This window comes from Mustela nivalis (genome assembly GCF_964662115.1).
Source record: "Mustela nivalis genome assembly, chromosome: 3".
Classification (NCBI taxonomy): domain Eukaryota; kingdom Metazoa; phylum Chordata; class Mammalia; order Carnivora; family Mustelidae; genus Mustela; species Mustela nivalis.
This window is the reverse complement of record NC_139022.1, coordinates 155,156,186-155,182,779: the sequence shown is the minus strand read 5'-3', so window position 1 is coordinate 155,182,779 and position 26,594 is coordinate 155,156,186. Positions and strand designations below refer to the sequence as shown.

Sequence of the window (26,594 nt, the reverse complement as noted above, 5' to 3'; positions counted from 1 at the left end):
TACAGTTCAGGATTTTAATGTGCACATCCACAGACACAGGATCAATGACAGATGTCAATCCTCTCTAATCACAGAGAAAAAATAAGTCATTGTCTTTAAAAACATCCTCTTCAACTACTTTACCCAGTAAAGCGCTACTGTTTCTAACACAAAGTGCTGACTCTTGACAGACTCTGGTGTACTTAAGAAAACCACTGTTGAGCCTTCCAAGATCTGATCAGCCAAGAACAAGCTGATCACCAGGCACAGGTATCGCTGTATCGTAAGGTGTGAAGACTGTTCTGGCAGCTCAGTGATGTATCAGCAGAAAGGCACCCGAGAAACCTTCGATTTTCCGGCTAACAAAAGCAAACCACATGCAGAGAAGTGACAAGAAGACATACACCAAACGCAGTAAAAATGAAAGCAGTATGAAGGAAAGGAGTAGAAACATGACAGTCCAGAGAAGTGTTCTGAGGAACTCCTCCTACTGAGTGAGCCAAGAAGTTGTCAGACTCCGTATTCTCAGAGGTATAAGCTACACCTCAAAGGTGTTCACGTGGAAGTTTCCAAAGGCTATACATTTAAAAACAAACTGCTTTCTCACCCCGCTCATACCCTTATCTTTTAAGAACTATAAGCAATTTAGGTCAGAGCCCGTCCCTCAGTTCAAAATATTTTTAGAGACAGATTACAACAAAGAAATATAGTGCCTACACAGCACTATTTCATTGCAAGAAAACAAAACTGCCAACTATAAGGATGCGAAAAATGTGACCCTTTTGAGACTGAACCGCTCCCCTTCCCTAATTATCCCTCAAAGGAAATGTATCAGGCACTGTGGGCAAAGAGGAAAAACATGCCTAATTACAACATGTGCACTTGGTGGATGAAAAATTTGAACATTCTTGAACTCTGGCCACATTTCAGAAGACTTTCCATTTGTAGTTTAATCTCCCTGAACAGGAAAGGTTAAAGATCAGTTGTACTTCAGCAAGGGCTCAATCAAAAAAGACACAAAGAGACACCGACATTACTAACCCACAAGACAAGGGAAGCCTGTTGAAAATTCAAGATGACCCTGCCTCCTTATCAAGGATCTAAGGAGGAAGTAGTTTTTATTTTCAAATTAGGACTAAAAATAAAACCCATTACAAGAGTATTCTCAACTAGTGAAAACACACACATTGTGAACTTGAAGATGCGTGTATGAAGGCTTCAAGCCTCAGGTGGTCTTACAGAAACAGTCCCTGATCAAGACTGGGAAGGCAGCTGAAGACATGAGTTCGACAGTGCTCCTGCACATTGCTGCTTAAACTACTGGGGAGAGGAGCCGGAAAAACCTTCAGGAATCCAAAATAAGAATGCACCTCATTAGGCATCTGGATTGGGAACTATTGCTCAAGAAGTCCTCACGATGGCCTACAAGCTCTAACCTCTCCAACCTGGTTTCCGACGACTCTTGCCCTCACCTACTAGGCTTCTTCCTTCATGTTCTTCCAACACTCCAGACTTCCCTCCACCAGCACGACTCTTTCCTCAGACCCCAAACATCCTTCAAGTCTGCTCAGGCGCCGCTGTGCCAAGGAGGAAAATGGTGCCTTTCCTTTTCCCCTGATAGTTAGCACCTTCTAATATAACCATGTCATTTACTTGTGTTTATTTTACTTATTGTCTACTCCCTTCTCCCTCAAATACGCGCCAGGGGAGCAGGGATCTCTTGTTTTGTTCACTGATGTATATCCCAAGAGTTCAGAACAATGTAGGAGCTCAAAAAAATATTTTATGAATGAATGAACTTGACCGTAAAACCCCAGGAGGAAGGCAAGAGGCGGTGAAATGAAAGGGGGAAGCAATGACAGAGGGGACTTCACAAGGGAGAGAGCCGCACTGCTTGCTGATGGGAGGCGGGAGGCCGCACACGGTACCCCGCCAGCGGCATCAAACGGCCCCTTTACAAGCACGCAGCTGAGACAGGCGAGCTCTGAAGACTGAACTGAGAAATTCCAAGGGCAGGGCAGACCCACCCAGGCGGCGGGCTCTGGGCAGGTCCCCACCGGGGCCCGGAGCACGCAGCCCTTCCGCTCCCGCGGTGCCCGGGACCCCAGCTCCACGCCAAGGCAGGCAGCGGCGGCCCGGGCCGCCAGCACCTACCCGGCTTGGGCCCCTTCATCTGGCCGCCGGCGACGGGGCCCGACTCTCGGGCACCTGCCTGCCCGCGCCGGAGGTCCCCATCTCAGCCCGCGCGAGATCCCAACGCGTCCCCCGAGGGCTTCACCCCGCCCGGCTTCCTTCCCGCACACGCACAGGAAGCGCCCGCGGCCCTCCCCGCAGCGGGGAGGGGGCTCCCGGCGCCCCTCGCCCCGGCAGCTCCAGCCCGACGCCCCGCCCGCGCGGCGCCCCCTCACCTCAGGGCGCACGTACGACACGAAAGAGGGCTTGGGCGCCTTGGTGCCGCCGCCACCGCCGACTACCCCTTTCCCCAGCATACCGCCGCCCTAGGAAGCAGCGACGCGAGGGAGCAGAGGCGGCCGCTCGGGATCGGCAGCGGCGGCGGCCACCAGCACTGGCGGCTGGGGCTCCGCCCATCCCCAGGGCCGCTGCGGCCGCGGCGACGCCCGCATCCGGCTCCGCCGCTGACACCGCTCGCCCCGCCCACTCCGCGCGCGGGCCCAGGGAGTCGGGAGCCCGTGGCCTGAGGCCACGCCCCCTCCGCTCGCGGCCGGCATCCGACGGGCAGAGATTCGTCTTCGGGGATAGGCTCCGCTCCGGCAAAGCCCGCCTCATGCGTCCTCTGATTGGGCAGAAGGCGCTGCCGGCCTAGCCCCGCGCTAAGCTACTTCTTGAATGAACCTGGAGAGATGTTTCCTCTGACCAATCCAGAGATTGTTTTTTCCGGACTCTCCGGCGATTGGAGAGCAAGAATGTCGCTGTCGTCCAACGATCCTACGGTCACCAAGTTGTGAGGTTCCTTGCTTGTGTGGTTCTCTTCCCTTGCTTGCCTTTTTGGTTTAAAACTTTGAAAAGTGTGGTGTATAGGAACCCGCTGTATGAGTTCCAGATCCACACTGATGACCTCCAGGTTTATTACTTTAAATGTAGGCAAAGATGAGACCAATCATTGTTAACAGACGCTTAGGAATAAGTTTGAATGATCATAAAAGGCCTGTCGACCTCATTTTCCCGCTGTTTTTTCGTCTCTTTGTGTTATAACAGAATAGCAAAAGCCCTTAAGAGACTTACTTTATCCACTTTCTTGAGTTACTGATAAAATCCTCATTTTTAGCGAAAGTAGCAAAGAAAATTCATTTTAATTTCACATTTGGTGCCAAGCATTGTGTTAGACACAAGTGAGTCAGACAGGACCCGCTCTCAAGAAAGTGAGTCTAGTGTTAAAGACGGATAAATACATGCAGTTCATTTTTTCGGTGTCAGGCACTGCGACTAATGCTTTCTACCCTCTTCATCTCCATGAGCGTCCTTCCCAAAACCCTCCACATAAACCTACAATCTAAGTGAAAAGGAATGTGCTTACTTTTGCAAACAGTTTCAAGACAAGTCCTGTAGCCGCCTTTCCAGTTCGGTTGCCCTCGTCAAGCCTATCAATATGACGGGCCTGGACCCCCAGTAGAGTAGAATTATCCTGGTTTTCAGGTGAGACCATAGATGCAAGGAATTCGGCAGGGCCTCACAACTGGTCACTGAGGGAGCTAGGATTCCAACCCAGGTTTGTCGGATTCCAAAGCCCCAGTTCTTAACTTTGTGATTATGCAAATTAGGAAGGAGCACAAAAAGCGGTTGATTCTATTTGAGAAGGCCAAGTCGGGCTCCATTAAAGAAAGACACTCTTCAGGGAGGTGTTGAGGAACGAAGTTATTTGTTCAGACTAAAATATCACTCTCTTTCACAGCAGCTATTACTTTCAAAGTGAAATGACAGGAGAAATTTTTACTTTCTTACTTTTCAAAGGACTTTGAATTTCTATGGTTTTCTTCCAGAGTATGTTAGTTTGGGTACCTATAGCCAGGGTTGGCTTTTTGGACATGCAACTAGTGCAGTCACACAGGGCTGGCACTTAGAAGTATTTGGGGTTTAATGCTCTGCAGTTGCAACCTTGAATTTCTTAATCATTTCATCTTGAATTTATGTTTTTTTTAAAGATTTTATTTATTTATTTGAGAGAGAATGAGTGAGAGAGAGCATGAGAGAGGAGAAGGTCAGAGGGAGAAGCAGACTCCCCAAGGAGCTGGGAGCCCGATGCGGGACTCGATCCTGGAAGTCGGGGATCATGACCTGAGCCGAAGGCAGCCGCTCAACCAACGGAGTCACCCAGGGGCCCTTGAATTTATGTTTTTTAAGTGAAATTTGTTGGGCCAATGGAGCAAGCCCAGGGGTCTTGGGGCCTCAGTTCCTACACAGTTCTGCCTCCCATCTTCTCCCCTACTTCTTCCCTGGTGCTCATTCCCCGGCACCTTGCCAGTCCCCCAAACCAATCCCATGACTGCTGCCCACTCTGTTGGGGCAGCAACCTCACTGCTCGGAAGGAGTGAGAAGGGAATCTTGCACTCCACCACAGCCACCCACCTCTCACCCCCATGGGTGCCTGGACACCAACTAGGAGATGATTAGGGTCAAACATAGCCCCTGACCCCACTTCTTCCTATGTCCCTGGGTGAGGTATATGGCCATCCTTGCTGGAGACTGGAAGTGCCATGGCTACTAGTGGGAATCTCTTGCCTATCTCCATGCAGTACCAAATGTGGCCAGGCACAGCAGTTCTAATTCCTTGGGGGTCGCTCACGCACTGTGGGAATAGTAGTTGACTTCCCTGTCCCTGTCCAGAACCCCACATTTCCGTTTGACATTGAGCTCTGTAAGTTATGTAGCTGGCCCTGCCCATGCCCTTTATGATCTCTGTCTTTGAGCAAGGTATTTGTCTCAGTGCCTCTGTTTCTACATAGGGTGATGACAATGGCAGTGATAATTATCTCAAGGGTGTTGGGGATTGTTCTGAAGCCTGAAGATGATCCAGGTGATGGCCCAGGAAGCAACAAGAACTGAAAAGGTGACAGCTGTCTTGGTACAATCCTACCAAGCAGGACATGATTTAGCCTCTCTCCCCCACCCCAGACTGTAGAAGGAGAAGCAAAGTGACTTCTCCCAATAACCAACTGTGGGACTTTGTATAACAAACTTTATAACAAACTTTGTATAACAAAGTTATATTTCTAGTCCAGTCCTGGGACTAGAAATAACAGCTTTTATTTTATTTTTTTTTTAAGATTTATTTATTTATTTATTTGACAGAGAGAGATCACAAGTAGACAGAGAGGCAGGCAGAGAGAGAGGGAGGGAAGCAGGCTTCCTGCTGAGCAGAGAGCCCGATGCGGGACTCGATCCCAGGACCCTGAGATCATGACCTGAGCCGAAGGCAGGGGCTTAACCCACTGAGCCACCCAGGCGCCCAACAGCTTTTATTTTTAATCAACTACACGAAATTTCCCACTCTTCAAGCCATCCCATGTTATGATAATTACTTTATCCTACTCTTCAGCATCCATTTATAGTCAAATTGGTTTGCAGTGTGATCATTCTGGAAACTGGACACAACCACTGCATTCATACACCCTCAGGAAACCAGCCAATACAGCAAGCAAGGAAAGGTTTTAGAGAGTGGAAAGGCTGGCTGCCTCCAGAGACACTTTAGACTCAATGATGAAAACCCACACTTTCTTTCTTTCTTTTTCTTTTTTTTTGAGTAGGATCTATGCCCAATATGGGGTTTGAACTCACGGCCCTGAGATGAAGAGTCACATGCTCCACTGACTGAGCCAGCCACGTGCCTCATAAACAGCAACAACAACAGAAAATAGGCTTTCTTTAAGAAGCAGTAAGAAAATATATAGAGAAATATATAGAGTAAGAAAATACACAGAGAATATAAACTACCATCTGTTTCCATCTTGCTCTTAAGGTTTTCCAGCTATCAGCATATTTTTTCTTAATCTTTAGGGTGTGGGTCAGATCTCCTTGGGAGAGCCTCTCCCAACTGATTGAAAAATTCCTGTCATGCTGAGGTCAAATAATTCTCCATCTATTAATAAACACAGATGGAAGCCCTTAGACGTTGAAATATTTTAATTTACACACAGTAGTTAAAGTCACTCTTTTGTCCTAATGCTGCCCTAAGCTTACTTGGAGAATTATAAATAAGAACAAATCTTAGCTCACATAGAAACAAGTGCCCGACCAAAGGCAGTGCTTCCCACAGACAAGTGAAACCTACAGCGTACTCTGAAAAAGAGGGCTGCCTCTGGTGGATGGCTGGGCCTAGCCTGGCCACATTTGCATTTCCTCTTCTTTGGAGTCACTGGAAGCAGCCTGTCCGTGTGTCTTGCTCATCTTTATCTTGTGCGGGTGCACAGTAGGAATTCACTTAATATTGCCACCTAGATGAGTGAAATGTAATCAGATGAAAAGCATCCCAGGCAGCAATTGATTATTAGGTGGGGGGGAAGCAAGAGTTCAACTATGTATCATATTTTATATATTATGTTATATTGCATATATATAATATCCAAGGACTAAGAGGCACGTGTTATTGAATGGCCACTTGCCCAACTTCAGTTTTAGCAAATGGTCTGGATCTGAAGATTTACCCTCTTCTTTCGCCTAAAATAGAAAATCCTTAGCCTCTTGTCGCAGTCAGGGCTCTTTCAACCTTCCTGTGAGGTTGGTGAGTAACAGAGCTGGATCAAGAAGCATTTGGATCATTCTCAATCTTGTGGCACTACAATATGAGGGCCTGCTAGGGAGACTCAGAAATTGTAAACAAGGATGTTCTGGCAATTTCTTCCCCCACAAAACACACAACTTAAGATGGTCACGTGGTAGGGGTTCTTGGTGAGCCTACTCTATGATCTGATTCTCATCAGAACACAAGTTCATGGCCTGATTGGTTTTTCATTAATAAGGATTTAGTAATGGCTCATTCTGACTTGTCTCCCAGCCTCTCCCAATAAGACTGGAAGGTAAAAAAAAAAAAAAAAAAAAGGTTGGGGGGTGGCACCTGGGGGGCTCAGTCAGTTAAGTGACAGGCTCTTGAGCTCAGCTCAGTCTTGATCTCAAGGTCATGAGTTCACTCCCAGCATTGGGCTCCATTCTCCTGGTGGAGCCCGATAAGTAAGTAAATAAATAAATAAATAAGGTCAGAAGTTCCCTAGGGCATGCATAGTTTGCTTTATAACTAGCATTTAACCATGAATTGGATGCTACAATATTAAGTAAGACTTTAGTGAGGAGGGGAGAAACAAAGATTCTCACCCATTAAGGGGTGGGGGGAGGATGGGGGTAAATTGATGGAGCAATAAGGAGGGCAACTTTGCAATATCCATCAAAAACTGTATCAATAATTTCACTTCTGAAACATACAGTTTCATACATACATTTCTATATGCAACCTATAGATACATCCATACACATGTGAAATGCCATATACCCAAGCCTACTCATTGTAGCAACTTTGTAACAGTGGAAGTTTGGAAAAGTCTAAAGGCTCATCAGCAGGGATAGGTTGAATAAATTAAGGCACAGCCATAGAGTGGGATACTATGGAACTGTAAAAAAGAATGAAAAAGTTTTTAAGTGGAGGCTATAAAATTTTGGTAAATATTCTGGGGTTAGGTGCTTGGTTTCAAGCACCTGGCTCCAGCAATTCATAGGTGTGTGACTTTCAATTAGGCATTTATCTGCTTAGGTCTCAGTTTTCTTGCCTATAAAATGAGGGTCATGGAGGAGGCTGGCTGGCTCAGTCTGGATAGCATGAGACTCTTGATCTCAGGGTCATGCATTTGAGCCCCACAATGGGTGTAGAGATTACTAAATAAACTTTAAAAAAAAAAGATTTTATTTATTTATTTGACACAGAGAGAGATCACAAGTAGGCAGAGAGGCAGGCAGAGGGTGGGGGGAAGCAAGCTCCCTCCCAAGCAGAGAGCTCAGTGTGGGGCTTTCTCCCAGGACCCTGAGATCATGACCTGAGCCGAAGGCAGAGGCTTAACACACTGAGCCACCCAGGCGCCCACTAAATAAATAAACTTTAAAAATATTTAAACTGAGGGTTATGAGGATTATGACGGCATCTACCTCCTAGGATTGTTGTGAGGATTAAATAAATTAATGAATACACAGTTATTACATTGTTACATGTTGTTACATAGTCCGTGATCAAAGCAAGGGGCAAAACAGTAGACAGAATAGGCTACCATTTGTGTACAAAAGTAGAAATAAATACTGTATATGCCTATGTCCTTGCATTTAGATAGAAATAAAAGGAACTATGACATCAATTGTTTTTAGAGGGGGAACGTGGTATTTGGAAGAAAGATTGAAAGAAGAGTTTTCACTGTATACTCTTACAAAATGATTTATTTATTTTAGAGAGAAAGAAAACATGAGCAGGGGGAGGGGCAGAGTGGGGAGGGAGAGAGAGAGAAGCCTCAAGCAGACTCCCTGTAAGTGTGGAGCCCCACTCAGTTGGGGTTCAACTCAAGGGGCTCAGTTGGGACCCTGAGATTATGACCTGAGAAATCAAGAGTCAGTTACTTAACCAGCTGAGCCACCCAGTTGCCCCTCACTGTGTTCTTTTATACATCTGGATTTTAAACCATCAGTGTTATTATCTAGCTCAACACCAAATTAATTTAAAAATTACACACAGGGGCGCCTGGGTGGCTCAGTGGGTTAAGCCGCTGCCTTCGGCTCAGGTCATGATCTCAGGGTCCTGGGATCGAGTCCCGCATCGGGCTCTCTGCTCAGCGGGGAGCCTGCTTCCCTCTGTCTCTCTTTGCCTGCCTCTCCATCTACTTGTGATTTCTCTCCGTCAAATAAATAAATAAATAAATAAAATCTTAAAAAAAAAATTACACACAAACTCACACACAGAATTATCTCCTATAGGTTTTTTAGATTGGGGTGAAAGTGACATGACCTGAAATTAGCCATTTTAAAGTGAACAATTAAAATATATTTGATTTTCATTTAAAAGCAAGAGCCTTTTATATGACAGTATAACTTTCTGTCTCTGCTTGTCTTGGCATTAGTTGCCAAAGCAATCCATCCATTCAGGTCTAACCTCACCACCTCTTTGACATCTTCTTTAGAGACTGTTGGAATCAGTCTAGAGGTCTTCTGAATCCGTAAGCATCCAGTATCTGTACGCTGCATTGGCCCATGAACTGGAATATGCCTGGGAATCACGACAAAAGGGCCTCCTCACCTTTGTCTTCTCTGCTAAAGTTATCCTGGGAGCTTCTCGAAGTCAGAGGAGGCCCTCTTGCGCATGTTGGCATCTCCTACGGTGCTCTCCTTGGTGCTCAGAAGAGGGTATATCACATTGAAGGAAAGCCTTCAGAGCTTGCCCCAGCTACTGAACGTTCCTGAACCCCGGAGGTCTCTGGGACAAGGAAACTGTGCCCTCTACAGGACAATCTAGGAAATGCTGAGCAAGGAATGTCCAGGTCTCCCCCACTATCCAAAAGCTCTTGTCACCCCACTCTGCTTCAAGAAAGACCCCCATTAGTATCTGTTTTGTTAATGAGAAAAAATCCAAAGACAATTTTTGCTTTTAACAAAAGGACAATTGCTTCTTTGCTTACGCCACTGCGGCTTAGAATAGATTTCATAGGCATGCTTTCCTTTCCCACAGCTGGGAAAACCTGAATTCACAGCACAGGTCCGGGAGGGGAGGTTCCCTCAGGTCCAGCACGGGATCAAGCGAAATGACGGAGAGGGAGGAAGCCAGGCCCGTCCCTCTCTGTCCTCCTTCACCAGGCCTCCTCAGTGCCCGCCCGCTGCGTCTCAGTAGACACTGTGCTTCCGTCAGTGGCCAGGCCACCCCCAGAGGCTGTATTTGAGGAGTGAGGGTGGCGGTGTCACCAGGCCCAGAGAAGTAAAACAACTTGCCCGAGGTCGCACTGATCCGTGGCGCCCTGCAACTTAACTCCTGGAGTAACACAATCTTCCTCCTGATCATGAACTCTAACACAGGCAACTTAATCTGGTTATTTCTAAGCTTTGTCTTTGTCACTTTGAGTCTTCTAAGTCAGTCACAGTCCATTTCAGAGCTCCCTTCTGTGTGTCTTCCCTACTCTCTGGGGTGAATTAAAGGATGAGGCCCAGCGGGGCCTGGGGTGGAGCAGGGTGAGCTGCCCATCCCCCTGACCCAGGCCCGTTGTCCTGTGTGTCGCTGGTAGGTGCCTGGTTCCGGGGGTGCGGACTTGGGCCTGCAATCCCTCGGCCCTGCCCCTGTTGCAGCTGGCTGATGTGGCGATTCCTTAGAGAAGCAGCTCAGTCCTCCACCCTGGGGCACGTTGTGCCTTACCTGGGAACGAGTGTGCCCTTTTCTTCTGTGAGGCAGCCTCCCAGCAGCACCTTGGCTCTTTCCTAATTCCTTTCTGGATCTCACTTGGGGGCCACCATTCCAAAACCCTTGGGAGGCCCGGAAATGTCAGGGGGTTTTTGCAAGTTCTCTAGGGCCTGGAAGTCCAAGCCACAATTTCAACTCCTCTGTGCCTGGAGGCAGTGGAGGAGAGATTGTGGGAAGGGACACGCTCTGAAAAAAGTCGCCCGTAGGGGTGCCAGACTCCGGCCAGCTTGTCCCTTCTTTCCTCGGTTTCTCTAAGTGATGCCGTAACGGTGGGGCAGTAAATGCAGGAACACTACCTGTTTTTTACTCTGCTTTTTCTCTCCCAGGCTAGCTCTCTCCCCAGCTCAGAGCATAGGGCAGAGAGAGAGAGAGAGAGAGAGAGAGAGTGTGTGTGTGTGTGTGTGTGTGTGTGTGTGTGTGTGTGTGAAGTAGGCGGGAGGAAGCAGCAGGCAAAAAAAACCTGTTACTTTGTTTGGCTCTTTCAAATTTCTCTTGACTCATTCCAGGATGAAAGAAGTCAAGATCTAGCATTGGATTCACAGATGAATTCCAGGAAAGAGGAATGAAAAAAAGCTCGTTGACATCTCAGATTACTAAGATTGACACATCATGCTTTTCATGTTGCCCAGCTATGTGGAGGCTGTGTGTCACAAAATTGAAACAAGGTATTATTTCTCCTTGCATTTTAACTGAGATCAGAACCTTCCATTTAGATGGTAGAATTTCTGGTACTCCAGTGCTGGTTGGGAAAAATTGAGCGACCTGACATCCAGGCTGCTTCTGCTCGAACTCAAAGGAAGATGACACTGAGAGAAACTTCTCTTCCTTCCCAGTTTTGTTCGGGGCTGCCTCTGGTTTGGAAATCTGGAAGAAAGGTGGGAGGGCACCTCTTTTCCACAGAAGAAGGGCCACTGGTGTTTGGAGCCGAATCATCTTAGAAGGAAGAAGGAAGTGGTTGCTGTCATAGGGGCCAGGAGAACCTTCTCAAATAAAAACAGTCTGCGCATGCCTCCCTCCTGGGATATTTGGTCTTTGTTGAAAGTGCAGTCAGGCCTGTTTGGGGCTTGGCTGACCCCTTCCCGCTCACTGGAACCCTGAAAGGCTTTTTGTTCAGGTAGTGGTAGAACACAGAGGTTGTGAAAGGCCCGCTGTTTTAGGTCTGAAAAAGTTATCTGTCCCAAGGTGAAGATGTAATCAAAATTGTTTTTTAAAAATCCCTTTGTCCAAAGGCAAAAAGAGAATGCAAGGAATAGAAATGGCTGAGCTGCCAAGAAACATCTCGGTATTTTTACAGAGTCACTTTTCTGTTTGAGCTCCGTTAATGGCTGGCCATTTCCCTCTTCCCCTCCAGAACACTGGAGTCTATTCACCATTCATTTACCTGGTCTCTGGAACATTCTGAGGGCAGCCAAGCAAAGCACCACACCAGGCAATCTCAGGCTTTGCAGACATCTTAGCAGGTTTAAGAAACCTGAAAAGAAGTTTTGTGGCTCCGCTGAAACGGTGGGTTGGGGGAGGGCAGAAAGAGAGAGGGGAGTCTGTTCATGCTCCCCCCTCATGTGAGACAACATCAACTGAAGAGAAAATACTAGGAGGAACTTAATCTGAAACCACACAATAAATTATTATTAATATTATTATTAAAAGATTTTATTTATTTATTTGACAGAGATCACAAGTAGGCAGAGAGGCAGGCAGAGAGAGAGAGGGGGAAGGAAAGCAGGCTCCCTGCTAAGCAGATAGCCCGATGAGAGCCCGATGCAGGGCTCGATCCCAGGACCCTGGGATCATGACCAGAGCCGAAGGCAAAGGCTTAACCACTGAGCCACCCAGGTTCCCCATTATTATTGTTATTTTTTAAAGATTTATTTATTTGACAGAGAGAGACAGCATGAGAGGGAACACAAGCAGGGGGTGGGAGAGGGAGAAGCAGGCTTCCTGCCTAGCAGGGAGCCCGATGCAGGGCTTGATCCCAGAACCCTGGGATCATGACCTGAGATGAAGGCAGACACTTCATGACTGAGCCACCCAGGTGCCCCCAAACCTCACAATATTAGAGAAGCAACTCATTCATTCTTTTCCCGTTTGTTTCTTTTTTCCTTTTTTCTTTTTAAGTCTTTTCTATACCCAACATGGGGCTTGAGCTCACAACCCTGAGCTCAAGAGTCCAGGCTCTACTGCCTGACCCAGCCAGGTGCCCCCAGATTCGTTTTTATTTTTATTTTTTATTTCATTTTATTATTTTTTTTTTAAAGATTTTTATTTATTTAACATACAGAGAGAGATCACAAGTAGGCAGAGCGGCAGGTACAGGGAGCGGGGAAGCAGGCTCCCTGCTGAGCAGAGAGCCCGATGAAGCTCAATTCCGGGGCCCCAAAACCATGACCTAACCTGAAGGCCGAGGCTTAACCCTCTGAGCCACCCAGGCGCCCCTGAATGGGCGTTTGAATGCTCTACTTTTCTCCTGGTCTCCTCCTCTGGCAGGGCAACACCGGCCCCATCCCTGAAGGAAAGGCTCTGTCCCTTGTGGTCAGGAAAGGAGCTCCCCACGACCTATGATGACCTCAGAGGGAGCAGGATGTGCACCAATGGGGAGAAGTGAGCGTCAGGGCTTGGCCCGCGGTCATGCGGCTGGTTCCAGTCAGGCAGTGGCGGGAGATGGGGCTGCCAGGACGGGCTGGAGCTAAGTTTTGGGGCCCCTGAATGCCAGGCTAAGGATTTTGAAATTTATCCTTAGGTATGTGGAGCTATTGAAGACTTTTTATATCACTTTTTTCTTTTTAAGGAATTATTTGGGGGCGCCTGAGTGGTTAAGCCTCTGCCTTCAGCTCGGGTTATGATCCTAGGGTCCTGGGACAGAGTCCTGGATCGGGTTCCTTGCTCAGCAGGGAGCCTGCTTCTCCCTCTCCCTCTGCTGGTCCCCCGGCTTGTGCTCCCTCTCTCTGTGTGTCAAATAAATAAAACATTTTTAAAAAGAATTATTATGTAATAATTATTTAAGAATTACTAAGTAACCATTTATTGTGTAGTAAAAGTTATTATATAAACATAAAAACAAGAAAATCTCCTAATCCAATAGAAATAAAAGTGCCACACCGAACAAGCCATTATTATACTACATAAGGGGTAACCACTGGAAACATTTTGGGAAAGAATGGTCTGTACATATGTTTTTCCATTAAAACAAAAAGGGATAGGGACACCTGGATGGCTCAGTTGGTTGAGTATCTGCTTTTGGCTCAGGTTATGATCCCAGGGTCCTGGGATTGAGTCCCGCATTGGGCTCCCTGCTTAGCTTGGAGCCTGCTTCTCCCTCTGCCTGCCACTCCTCCTGCTTGTGGTCTCTCTTTCTCTGACAAATAAATGAAAAGAACTAAAAAAAAGAATTGTCTTAAAAAAAAAAAAAAGAATTGTCCACTCATGGACATTGTTTATTTACACTTTCTTTTTTTTTTTTTAAGAATTTTATTTATTTGACAGAGAGAGATCACAAGTAGGTAGAGAGGCAGGCAGAGAGAGAGGAAGGGAAGCAGGCCCATGCTGAGCAGAGAGCCCGATATGGGACTCGATCCCAGGACCCTGAGATCATGACCTGAGCCGAAGGCAGTGGCTTAACCCACTGAGCCACCCAGGTGCCCCTATTTACACTTTCAAACAAAGAAATTTATCTTACTATTTATTACAAAAGTTTTCCATGTTCATTGTCAAATCATCTGCATCTGTTGAAAAAGTCATTAAGGATAAGCAATGTTAATACAACTTCTGTGTGCGTGTGTATAGTTAGATGCATGTATTGCAGAAGTGGACTCTTACACAGATACTGGTTTTACATAGATTTACACATGCAGTGAACATCTCAGCGTGCCAGTAAATACCTCGCTACCTCATTGTATCTAATGATCCACCAAGTGGATGTTCCATCTGTTCAGCTCTTGACCACTTAGGTAACATAATAAAAATCCTTATGCCTTTGTCCAATTCTTTTCTTAGTGGAATCACCCTAGTTATTTTCTTTAAATGTTATTCTGGGATGCAGAAATTTTATATTTTTGTAGTAAAACTCATATATTGGTTGATTTTCAGATATTCCCATGATAAATTCCAGTTGCCTGGGGTGTATATATATAATATAATATAATATAACATAATATAATATAATATATATTATATTATATTAAATAAATATAAATAATATAAATATATATGTATAAAAGATATTATATATAAATATATTATATATAATAAATTTATATAATATATATTAAATAAATATAATACATATTATTTAAAATATTTATTTATTTATTTGAGAGAGAGAGAGCACAAGTGGGAGAGAGGGGCAGAGGGAGCAGCAGACTCCCCATTGAGTAGGGAGCCAGATGCGGGGTTTGAAAGCCAGGACCCTGGGATCATAACCCATGCAGAAGGCACACACTTAACTGGGCCACCCAGGCAACCTCTTTTTTTTAAGTTTTGTTTTTTTTTTTTTTTTTTGAGATGTGAGAGAGGGAGAGAGAGTATGTGTGCTGATGCACACACGAGCGGGGGGGGGGTTGTGGGTGGAAGGAGAGGGAGAAGCAGGCTCCCCGCTGAGCAAGAACTCCGGGGTGCGGGGCTCCATCCGAGGATCCTGGGATCATGACCTGTGCTGAAGGCAGACACTAAACTGACTGAGCCACCCACACACCCTGTGATACATCTTGATCACTTTCTTTTCTTTCTTCTTCTTTTTTTTTTAAGATTTTATTTATTTATTTGACAGACAAGAGATCACAAGCAGGCAGAGAGAGAGGAAGGGAAGCAGGCTCCCCACTGAGCAGGGAGCCCGATGCGGGGCTTGATCCCAGGACCCTGGGATCATGACCTGAGCCAAAGGCAGAGGCTTAACCCACTGAGCCACCCAGGCGCCCCTCTTTCGTCTTTTTTATAAGTAGGCTCCGATCCAGTATGGAGCCCAATGTGAGGCTTGAACTCATGACCCTGAGATCAAAACCTGAGCTGAGGTCAAGACTCAGGTGCTTAACCAACCGAGCCACCCAGGAGTCCCTATATTATTCTTTATATATATTGCTGGGTATGGTAGATAAATCTCTCGTTAAGGGTTCTTCACTCTTATCAGGTACATTGGTCTGAGCTTTGTTTTTCTTTCTTTTTTTAAAAAGTAAGTTCTGCACCCAATGTGGGGCTTGAACTGAAGACCCTGAGATCAAGAGTCACACACTCTACCAACTGAGCCAGCCAGCCAGCCCAAACTTTCTCTGAGCTGTTTTTATTTGGTTTTGATATCCTGGTAATGCTGGTCTCATAAAGTAAGTTGAGTTTGAGCTCCAGAAAAAATTATTATAAAGTTATTCACAAGTAACTTTATGGGATCTCTTACCCCAGCTCCTCCCACTCTCCAATCTGTCTAGTATGTTCCGGTTACCCAGAACTCCCCTTTTCAATTCTCTGGCCAGAAATCTGGGGTTTTAGTTACCACTATCGGTTACACATTTCTATGGCTGTACTCCTGTCTGTGGCTAAGCAGTGAGTTTACCTTTGGAAGGTGGAACTATAGCAAATTGTTAAGCTGATGATATTTCCGTTCTTGTTTTCTCCAATCTTCCTGTCACTAGTCACGTTTTAGAGTCCTCGAACTGCTGATCTATGTATTTTATCCAGACTTTATAATTGCATTCAGAGGGAGAGACAGGGAGGAGGGTGCTTACTTTAACTTACTGGGAACTGGGATTCATAAATTTGGTTTCAATTAATAATTTAGGGGTGCCGGGTTGGCTCAGACAGTTAAGCGTCTGCCTTCTGCTCGGGCCAGGATCTCCAGGTCCTGGACCAAGCCCCACTCAAGCCTGCTCAGTGGAGAGATTGCTCCCCGCCCCCTTCCCCTGCTTGTGCGTGCGCTCTCTCTCTCTCAAATGAAAAAAAAAATTTTTTTTTAAAATTTAAGCTGCCTTTCCACTTTATTATATACTAAGCCCTCTCTTTTTCTTTTTTGTTGTACACTAAATTTCAGGAAAAGAGAAAATTTAAGAACTCATACAAGTAAGAATTTTGGCATCTACAAAATCTTTTTTCCCTTTGAGCCCATCTTTGTTTCTCTTCAACTCCCATAACCTTCTACCTCTTTCATTAAATCCAACCAAAGAACAGACAGGAAGACAGACAGGCTGCTCCAATGTTACTGTGAGATTTTCTGATTTTTGGTCTCTGCTTTATAAAATAAAGGGTTCCCTTAAGGCCACAGTTTGCTTAAATTTCAGGCCTCCTTCCCCACATTTCTCTTGAAACAATCAATGAAGGAAGTGCATTTTGTGTTTCTTTATGACTGTCCTTTAGATTTTATTTTTTAAAGTAATCTCTATACCCACCATGTGGCTCAAACGCACAAGATCAAGAGTCGGTTACGCCACCAACTGCATCAGCCAGATGCCCCTATGACTGTCCTTTATAAGAAGTGTGGGACACATCAAGTATCCGACTATATAGGAAACACATGACCACAGAATTGAAGAATTTTGGAGTGTGCATAGGTAAAATGGCTGGGGTCTCTGGTATCATAAAATCAAATGCACACAGGCCAGTCTGGTAGGCCAACTAGGGAATGGTAGAGATTTTGTCTTAAAAATTTACCCTCTGGAAGGAATAGCCATTAATCTCAGCTTCAGCTAATTGTTAGTGCACAAGAACATACGCCCCTTGTCATCGATCTTTCCATTTTTTCAAGAGAAGTCAAGTTGGGATTTTTTTTTTTTTTTAAAGATTTTATTTATTTATTTGACAGACAGAGATTACAAGTAAGCAGAGAGGCAGGCAGAGAGAGAGGAGGAAGCAGGCTCCCTGCTGAGCAGAGAGCCCGATATGGGGCTCGATCCCAGGACGCTGGGATCATGACCTGAGCCGAAGGCAGAGGCTTTAACCCACTGAGCCACCCAGGCGCCCCCAAGTTGGGATTTTTGTGAAATCCTTAACACAGGCTGTTTTTAACAGTGTTTGGGACAAATAAGACACAGCTGTATCCTGGATCTAGTATGTAAGATGACTTCTGGCTAGGTACAGGTTGAAATGCCAAGCAAAGGAGATGGAACTCCCTCTTTTCCTAGAATTGTCTAACCATTGACCTTTCAAAAAGATGTAGCTTTGTAACTTCCTTAGAATGAAGAGGTGAAAGGGGGCTGATGGGTAGGCCTTTGGAGGAGACCAAAATTGGATTACTTAAAATCCATTGGTACACCATGTCTTAAGCATTAAAATTTTACAGCAAGAGGCTTGGCTGCAGGACACATCTATGCGAGGTTAGGCTGGGCTTTGAGGTCCATAGAACTCTCCAAGTATGTAGCTTTCTGATGATCTGACCCAATTCAAGAGATTACATTATTCAAAAGATCTTTTATTACAGAAAGGACAAGCTACTTAAGCTCAAACCCTAAGCCACGCATGTGTAATGGTGAACATAGAACAATGTGAGGATGAAATAACATACACTGTTCAGCACAGTGAGGCGGACTTGCTTCCAGGTATTTTGAGTAGAAGCGACATACTCCCACGGATGCTTCAGAGGAATAATCTAGGGGCTGTTGGCTGAGAGACTGGAGGCAGAAAAAAAAGAAAGCAAGATTGGAGTTTAGAAAAAGGCAGGATTTGGAGATAATTTTAACAATGGGAATATCTAAACCTCGGAGGATGAATGAGATCCTCAATGCCATGTACATATACAGAAAATGCTGATGACAGAACCATGGGTGCTACTTAGAAGCAGCAGCAGAGAAGGAATGTTCAGAGAGGTAGGAGGGAAAAAAATCCCCAGAACACAACCACCCAGGAATTCCAGTGCCCTGGAAAACAAGAGAAACATTAACATGTTAGATAGCAAAATCAGCATGCATTTGTCCAAAATCTTCTTTATGCCTGCATTTTGGCTGCCACGAAATAATGACCAAGTTTGAGGCAACTCGCTGTGAGACTTCTATTCAGATGATCTTCAGCGGGTACATGGACTAACAATATAAAGGCACAATTCTTTTTAGTGTGCTTTGCCTTACTGCCCTTCACAGATGCTGCGTTTTTAATAAATTGACAGTTTGTGGCAACTCTGCATCAAGCAGGTCTATCAGTATCATTTTTCCTCAGTGTCTCTAAATCACATTTTAAAAATAATTTTTAAAAATTTTTAATAAACATATAATGTATTATTAGCCCTGGGATACAGGTCTGTGAATCGCCAGGTTTACACACTTCACAGCACTCACCATAGCACATACTCTAAGTCCCGCATCGGGCTCCCAGCTCCATGGGGAGTCTGCTTCTCCCTCTGACCTTCTCCTCGCTCATGCTCTCTCTCACTGCCTCTCTCTCAAATAAATAAATAAATAAATCTTTAAATAAATAAATAAATAAATAAATAAAATGTCCAGAATTGAACACCATGGTTCTAGATATGGTGTGACCAATGCCAAGGATATGCATCTCTCATTTTGGGTGTCAGATAAAGGACAGAAGTAGCTCCTTCTGGGTTAAGTTTCAATGTTGGCTCACTAAAATTAGTTGGGATTGGTAATGTAGGTTTGAACTTCCCTCCAAACCCCTTACCTATGCATTAACATTTTTTTTGGAAGATTTTAGTTTTTATTTGACAGTCAGAGATCACAGGTAGGCAGAGAGACAGGCAGAGAGGGGGAAGCAGGCTCCCCGCTGAGCAGAAAGCCCAATGCAGGGCTCAATCCCAAAACCCTGGGATCATGACCTGAGCTGAAGGCAGAGGCTTTAACCCACTGACCCACCCAGGTGCCCCTGCATTAACATTTTTAAAGATTTATTATTATTATTATTATTTTTAAAGATTTTATGTATTTATTTGAGAGACAGTGAGAGAGAGCATGAGTGAGGAGAAGGTCAGAGAGCAAAGCAGACTCCCCATGGAGCTGGGAGCCTGATGCGAGACTCGATCCCGGGACTCCGGGATCATGACCTGAGCCGAAGGAAGTCGTCCAACCAACTGAGCCACCCAGGTGTCCCAAGATTTATTATTTTTAAATAATCTCTATACCCAATGTGGGACTCAAACTCACAACCCTGAGATCAAGAGTTACATGAAAGGTGCCCCAGGCCTTCTGTTTTTATCTACATTATAAAGCACACTAAATTGCACTGACAGGCAGCACGTTCCTTTTAAACAGCTCATAGCAAAGCTCAAGGTAAATTAAAACACCCTGGAGTTTTTTATTAGGAACCTGTCATACCGTATTACTCTGTATTTCTTTAACATAGGGCTCCACTGATCTGAGCCCTAGGTATGTGCTGTTTTCTCTATTTCTGAACTTATTTTAAGAGTGATTAAGCTAATGGAAATTACCTAATTGCTTTTTCATACTCTGACTCAATAGACTGTAAGGAAGCATTCAACTGATTAAATAGTCCTGTCCAAACCGAAGACCTTATTTCTCTAATACCTGGTATTACTTGGAGCTCTATTAAGAGGTGAATATAGTAGGTTTGTATTTAACATACCAGTTTAGGTATTTCTTTTCTTCTCTTTTTTTAAAAAGATTTTATTTATTTATTTGACAGAGATCACAAGTAGGCAGAGAGGCAGGCAGAGAGAGAGGAGGAAGCAGGCGCCCCAGTTGAGGTATTTCTAATAAATACTCAAGCTTTAGTTACTGTTTTCCATTTTCACATTTTATTTTACATCTAGTATTTAAACACTAAACAAGATAAAGACTAAAATTACCTAGACTACAGTTAATCAGTAAAACTGCTTAGAGAATGGGATATTATGATTTGCTAAATATCCCAATTAGCCTATTGCTATATATATATACAGTATGGCTGATAATAAAATACCTTTGATACTAAATTTAAAATACAGTTTTGCAAGGTGCCTGGCTGGCTCAGCCAGTAGAGAATAAGACGCTTGATCTCAGGGGGCGCCTGGGTGGCTCAGTAGGTTAAAGCCTCAGCCTTTGGCTCAAGTCATGATCCCAGGGTCCTGGGATCGAGCCCCACATCGGGCTTTCTGCTTAGCAGGGAGCCTGCTTCCTCCTATCTCTCTGCCTGCCTCTCTGTCTACTTGTGATCTCTGTCTGCCAAATAAATAAATAAAATCTTAAAAAGAAAAAAGACTCTTGATCTCAGGGTCATGAGTTCAAGCCTCATGCTGGGTGTAGAGCCTCCTTTAAAAAAAAATAATATATATATATGTAAAAATAATAGTTTTTGGACTTAAGAGTACATGATGGTCACTGCTATAAAGCATGTTTTTTTCTTCAAACATGATCAGTGTACCACTCTATCTTGAAAGAAAAAAAAACCTAATTTGGAATGATCCTATAGTGCTTGTTAAAACTGAAATTTCCTGAGGCACCTGGGTGGCTCAGTTAAGTGTCTATACTCTGTTTTGGCTCAGGTCAAAATCTCTGGGTTGGGATTTCGAGCCCCAAGTTGGGCTCCACGCTCAGTGGAGTCTGCTAGAAATTCTCTCTCCCTCTGTCCCCTTCCCCACTTACACGCACACTTTAATAAAATCTAAAAAAAAAAAAAAAAAAAAAGAAAGAAAGAAAGAAAGAAAAAAGTAATTTCTCTATGTATACTGATGTGGAACAATCTTTAGAACTCCCAAGATATTAAAGAAAGGCAGCCAGCCACAGAATATACATAGTATGCAGCCATTTATAGAAGAGCAAAAAGGTGCACATATTCAGACCATCTGCACAGACCATGTGTACAAGGACATACAATGGATTTATTGACTCCCTCTGGGAAGGGGCAACTTACGAGGCAGAAGACATTTTATGCCATATACTTCTTTACAACTTTTACATTTTAAACCTGTATGAACCATCCACTCAAATAATATTCTTAGGCTTATTCTGGCCCTCCTCAAGTTTTGGAATTAGGGATTAAAAATATTAATTTTTATGTTTCCCAGATAACTCTCATTGAACAGCCAAATTTGAGACCAATGTTATGAATATTCTCTCTCTAGGATACTATAAAGTTTGCCCTTTTTTGGGAAAATCTTCAAAAATTAGATGTCAAATTTTATACTGTCAAATTCAGTATAAAAAGTAGTGGGTCCACTGAAGCAGCTGTTTATAACTTCAATTTATAACATACATTGACAACATAATAGCATGACCATGCAAGAAAAAAATTTTTTTAAGAAGCAGGAAAAAATTATAAAATACTGACTTAAAAAAATCAGAGATCTTAAAAAAAATCAGATCTTTTCTGTGCTGTTCGTGCAAATTCTGCATTTTTAATTCTAACTTATTCTAAGAAACAGAAGAATAGTGGTGAAGGAAAAACAATACTAATTTGGAGTGCACTGTATAACAGGGGGTGGATGAAAGTAATCAATTTATTTATCATTAAATTACTCTAACATAACAACAGGGAAAGCCAGCCTGAGATGCAGAGAATAACTGATAATTAGTTGCCAAAACAACTGATTCAAGAATGTATTAGGATGATGCCCAATACTTTTTTTTGAAGACTTTTTTATGAGAGAGCGAGCGAGCACAGGTGTGCCGGAGCACACAAACTGGGAGGGGGCAAAGGAAGAAACTGAGCAGGGAGCCCCACCCATGGCTCTATCCCAGGCAAAGGCAGACCCCTAGCTGACCGAGCCACCCATGCACGCTCCTCCCAATACATCTTTTCACTAGAATTTATAGTTTTCTTTAAGAATTATCAATATGGGGTTCCTTGGTGGTGCAGGTCATTAAGCGACTTTTGGTTTGGCTCAGATTGTGGTCTCAGGATCTCAGGATTGTGGGATTGAGCGAGCCCTAAATCAGGCTCCACACTGAGTGCCATCTGCTGGAGATTCTCTCTCCCTCTCCTTAAGCCTCTCCCCCTGCTTGCTCTCTCTTTCTAAAATAATCTTTAAAAAAAAATGTCAAAGCAGAAGACAGTAATGAATCCAAGTTATTTCATATAAGATGGTTAATGTGGGTCTAGCCATAACAATGGAAATTAAGTCATGCAAAAACTTGGTCCTGAAACAATTATTTTTATAAAAAATTTAAATGTCACCAACTGTTTATCTGGATGAAGATACCCAAAACAAATCAAAATTTTGTAACAGGCTGAAAACACGTTTAGAACATAACTGCAAGCTGAAGGCAGCAGCCTGGAAAAGTGCTGAGTATGAATTTTGAAACAACTCAATTTCAATCCTGTCACATAAGTTATTTGAGTTCTTGTCAGTTAGCCACTTTGGGGTTCAATTTTATCATCTGAAAAATATGAAATACAGCACTGTCACTTCTTGTTTAAAATGGAAAAACATGTGAAATGACCTAGCATGTCACTGGGGTGTGATGTTAAGTTCTTGCCTTCCCTAAGAGAACAGTGAGAAACAACATTCCAAAATTTTACTGGGCAAAACTAATTATTCAAATAGTCAATCATTCAAAAAACGTATTATTCAAAACTAATTATTTGAAAGAGTAAAATGAGACCTAGAAACATTTAAGAAACACAAAACTGGGGGTAGGGGTGAAAAAGACTTGTCTGTGTTACACAGATAGTATGTGACAAGCTTGGGAGAAAAGCCTATGTCTCCTTTTCTAGTTCTCCAGTGGCTGTCTCCTATAGTTTCTGGTCTACTAAGGGTCCAGGGAAAGATTCTAACTCCAGAAAGACACTGAGTCAATATACTATTGAATTATAATTTTTTCTGGAAATTATGTGCTCAGACAAGTAGGTATCAGGAGTAACAAGATGTAAGTACCCAAATAAGCCCGAATATGGTCATTTCAAAGCAAAAGTAGTTTGAGTAACTCTAACATAATATACATTTAAGTCATTATGTGAATTTAAGTTTTTATTTGTGTATTTCACTGTAGTGCTGTGACAACAAAATGACATCTGTGTACCAGAGCATACATACATCAACAGTAAGATGTAACTTCTCATTACACCACTGCTAGAATATTTAGCTTTTTGTAGGACACATAAGCATGTAAGATGGCCACACCAAATAATTTTCTGGTTTTTTTTTTTCCTTAGATAACCTTAATTTTTTATCAGTAATACTTTATCAACCTCACTGTTAAGAGAACTGTAAATTACCTGGATGATGGGGCATGAGGGCACAGGGGAGGAATCATTCAACTGTGTTATACTGTAATAGTTTGCTAGAGTAATCTCACACACACCAATAAGGAACTGTCATCATAATTAAGGGCTAGTTACTGTTGTTAGTTGCACAATGATAAAGTTCTTTTGAAAATATTGGTTAGCCCACTTATATATGAAAAATGCCCTTTCCACTTATGCAGAAGAAAAAAATATTCAGAAAGTTATTTTTGGCCTTGCTATGTCAAAAAGTCAACTGTACAAAGATCTACGTTTCAAACCTAAAATTATAATTTTAAAAGTCTATTAAAAACAAAAATGTCATGCATTTTTATTATCAATTATGCAGAGGCTTTAAAACTGTTGCAAGACCATATAGTATATATTAGCTTTTATACTGCTAATGCACAACTAACAGCAAACTTGATTAGATTAACAGAAATCTGTCTTAATTACACCTTTATATATCACACTAGAGACAAATGCCACAAGATCTGCAGAAACAATCAGTTCTGAGTACTTAAATGGCAGAATAACTTTTTGTGTTGTAATCCATCACATACAGAATAACAAAACAAAAGGAAAAAATTCTGCAGTTTCACGTTACAAAAAAACGTACTGCTGTAAAATATTAAGAAGGGGTAAAGGATATCACCTATAACACAAAGTAACAACTAGTGTCAAAGAGCAAACAAAACTCCTAAATAAAAATATCAAAATACACATAGCAACTGAAGCACAAATACTGCATTAAATACAGTAAAGATTTAATAAGACTAGTTAATAAAAGACACAAAAATAGGGGGTGCTAGGGCAACCAGTAAATAAAACCAAAATAATGGGGAAAACATCTGAAGCATTGTTTTTCCCCTAGTTGGGGCACAATTTTTTTTTTTGGTGTCTTTCCATTCATATAATACCTAACACTGTACATTAAGATATTAATGTCACAGAAAAACTTGGTTCTTCCATGAAATTCTTTAAATTCTTGATAAATTTTTCAAAGTAGACATTATTATGAATGAAAAACAACCAACAAATGGGCACCTGTTGTTTTTAACACTGCAGATTTACAGGAACTTTTTAAAAGTTATCATAATCTTTTTTGTCTTTTTTCCCCTCAGCTTCAAATCCATCAACTCCATCGCTATCCCTTCTTCGTTTCCTGTTGTTGTGGATGTTAAAACGCTGGCTCATTTGGGGTAATGGATCCATGCCTAGAACTTTGTGTATCTGGCGGAATGCAAGGAGTCTCAATGCAAACTGCAACAAAAAGAGCCAGAATTCAGAGTTAATTTTAAAAACCAAAATATTAATTATTAAGTAGTCTTATATCTCCATATAATGTAAAAAAGCATATTTAATTAAACACCTTGAATAATATTAAGTTTCACAACCTAAATGCTCTGTATGTTCGAGTGTTTATATATTTTCATGCTTTTCTGTACCCATGCCGTTTCTTCTTCTTTTTTTAAATTTTTATTTTATTTATTTATTTTAAAAAAGATTTTATTTATTTATTTGACAGAGATCACAGGTAGGCAGGGAGGCCTGCAGAGATGGGAGGAAGGGAAGCAGGCTCCCCTGCTGAGCTGAGAGCCCAATGCGGAGCTCGATCCCAGGACCCTGGGATCATGACCCAAGCTGAAGGCAGAGGCTTTAACCCACTGAGCCACCCAGGCGCCCCCCGTTTTGGTTTTTAAAACATAAGCTAAGACATAAGCCTGGGCGGCTCAATCAGTTAAGGGTCTCTTGGTTTTGCCTAGGTCATGATCTCAGAATCAGGAGATCACGTCCCAAGTCAGCTCCACGCTGGACACGGAACCTGCTTAAGATTCTCTCCCCTGTTCCCTCGACCCCTCCCTGCCCGACCTGCATGCATTTGCATTCGCTCAAAAAGAAAAAAAAAGACATAAGTTAAGAAATAAGTCTTTACAAAAATTCAGTATTATGTCATTTAAAAAAAACCTTGAAACTTAAACAATACACAGCAAAAGGAATGTAAATCTCATTGAGGAAATCCCTCTTCAGTTTCTACCCATGTATTTTCCCATTTTTTCTGTGGATGCCCATGTGTATAGGCTGCACATGTACACACATGCACACACACTTTCCCAGGTTTACAAAAAAGGGTCACATTTCTTCAACTTGTTACTTCATGAACTAAAATCAAAATCTTCACTAAAATGGTTATGTACATGCAGAAATATGTTAGGCATCAATGTCACAAGATTTCATAATACATTCATCAATTTCTGGGAATATATACCTCTTAAATTGATTCAAGGAGATGAAGTCATTTGATTATATAGCAAATTTCACTATATGGTTATAACCTTCAATGTAAATGTTTAGATTATTTTTTGAGATATAATTAACATATCCTAAGAGTCTCCCTTTTAAAGGGTACAATTCAGTGTTTTTAGTATACTTCTCAACCATAACCACTCTCTAATTATAGAACATTTTCATACCTGCACCCTCACATCCCCATGACCCAATGTTATTCATTCCTGAACCCATCCAACCTTAGGTCATGGTAACTACTAATTTACTTTTCCATTTCTACAAGATTTGCATGCTGTGGATATTTCATATAACATCTGACTTGGCTTCTTCCACTTAACAAAGTGGCTGCTATTTAGACTATTTTTTTAAGAAAGGATTTTATTTATTTGAGAGAGAAACAGTGTGAAAGCACACACACAAATAAATAAATAAAATCAGGCTATCAGGAGCCTGATACAGGGCTCAGTCCTAGGACTTCAGGATCATGACCAGGGCGGAAGGCAAGGGCTTAAACAACTGAATCAGGCCCCCGCCAATGCACTTGTTTTTCAGAGAGCGAGTGTGTACATGGGCAGAGAGAGATTGCGGGCGGGGTGAGGGAGAGACCACATGTTAAGCAGACTCCATGCCCATCGCTGAGCCCCATGTGAGGACTGATCCCATGACCAGGAAGTCAGGACCTGAGAGGTAATCAAGAGTTGGACACTTAACTGACTGAGGCACCTGGGTGCCCTGAGACTATTTTTAATACCTATTTTCTTCAGCTGAGATTTAGTTGTTTGTTATAATTATCTGTATGAGAATTTATTATTCTAGAACTTTA

At 42.9% G+C, this 26,594-nt stretch overlaps 3 protein-coding genes across 6 annotated transcripts in view; 1 reads left to right on the top strand and 2 right to left on the bottom strand.

Moving 5' to 3' along the window:
- MTMR12 (myotubularin related protein 12) overlaps window positions 1–2,641 on the bottom strand; it is a 71,424-nt gene extending 68,783 nt beyond the window's left edge. Inside the window, exon 1 of the mRNA XM_082724485.1 lies at window positions 2,388–2,641. Within this exon, the coding sequence (XP_082580611.1) occupies window positions 2,388–2,468 (81 nt within the window). The 5' untranslated portion in view covers window positions 2,469–2,641. The remainder of the gene's footprint in view (window positions 1–2,387) is intronic.
- The window catches only part of SUB1 (SUB1 regulator of transcription), a 484,727-nt gene that overhangs the window by 274,080 nt on the left and 184,053 nt on the right, over window positions 1–26,594 (top strand). The window lies entirely within an intron of this gene.
- ZFR (zinc finger RNA binding protein) overlaps window positions 23,214–26,594 on the bottom strand; it is an 86,366-nt gene continuing 82,985 nt past the window's right edge. For all 4 annotated transcript variants that reach the window (XR_014309968.1, XR_014309969.1, XM_082724483.1 and 1 more), the window contains one exon: window positions 23,214–24,745. Coding sequence is in view for 2 of the 4 variants with exons in the window: in XM_082724483.1 (XP_082580609.1) it covers window positions 24,566–24,745 (180 nt within the window). In the remaining 2 variants the exon portion in view is untranslated. The remainder of the gene's footprint in view (window positions 24,746–26,594) is intronic.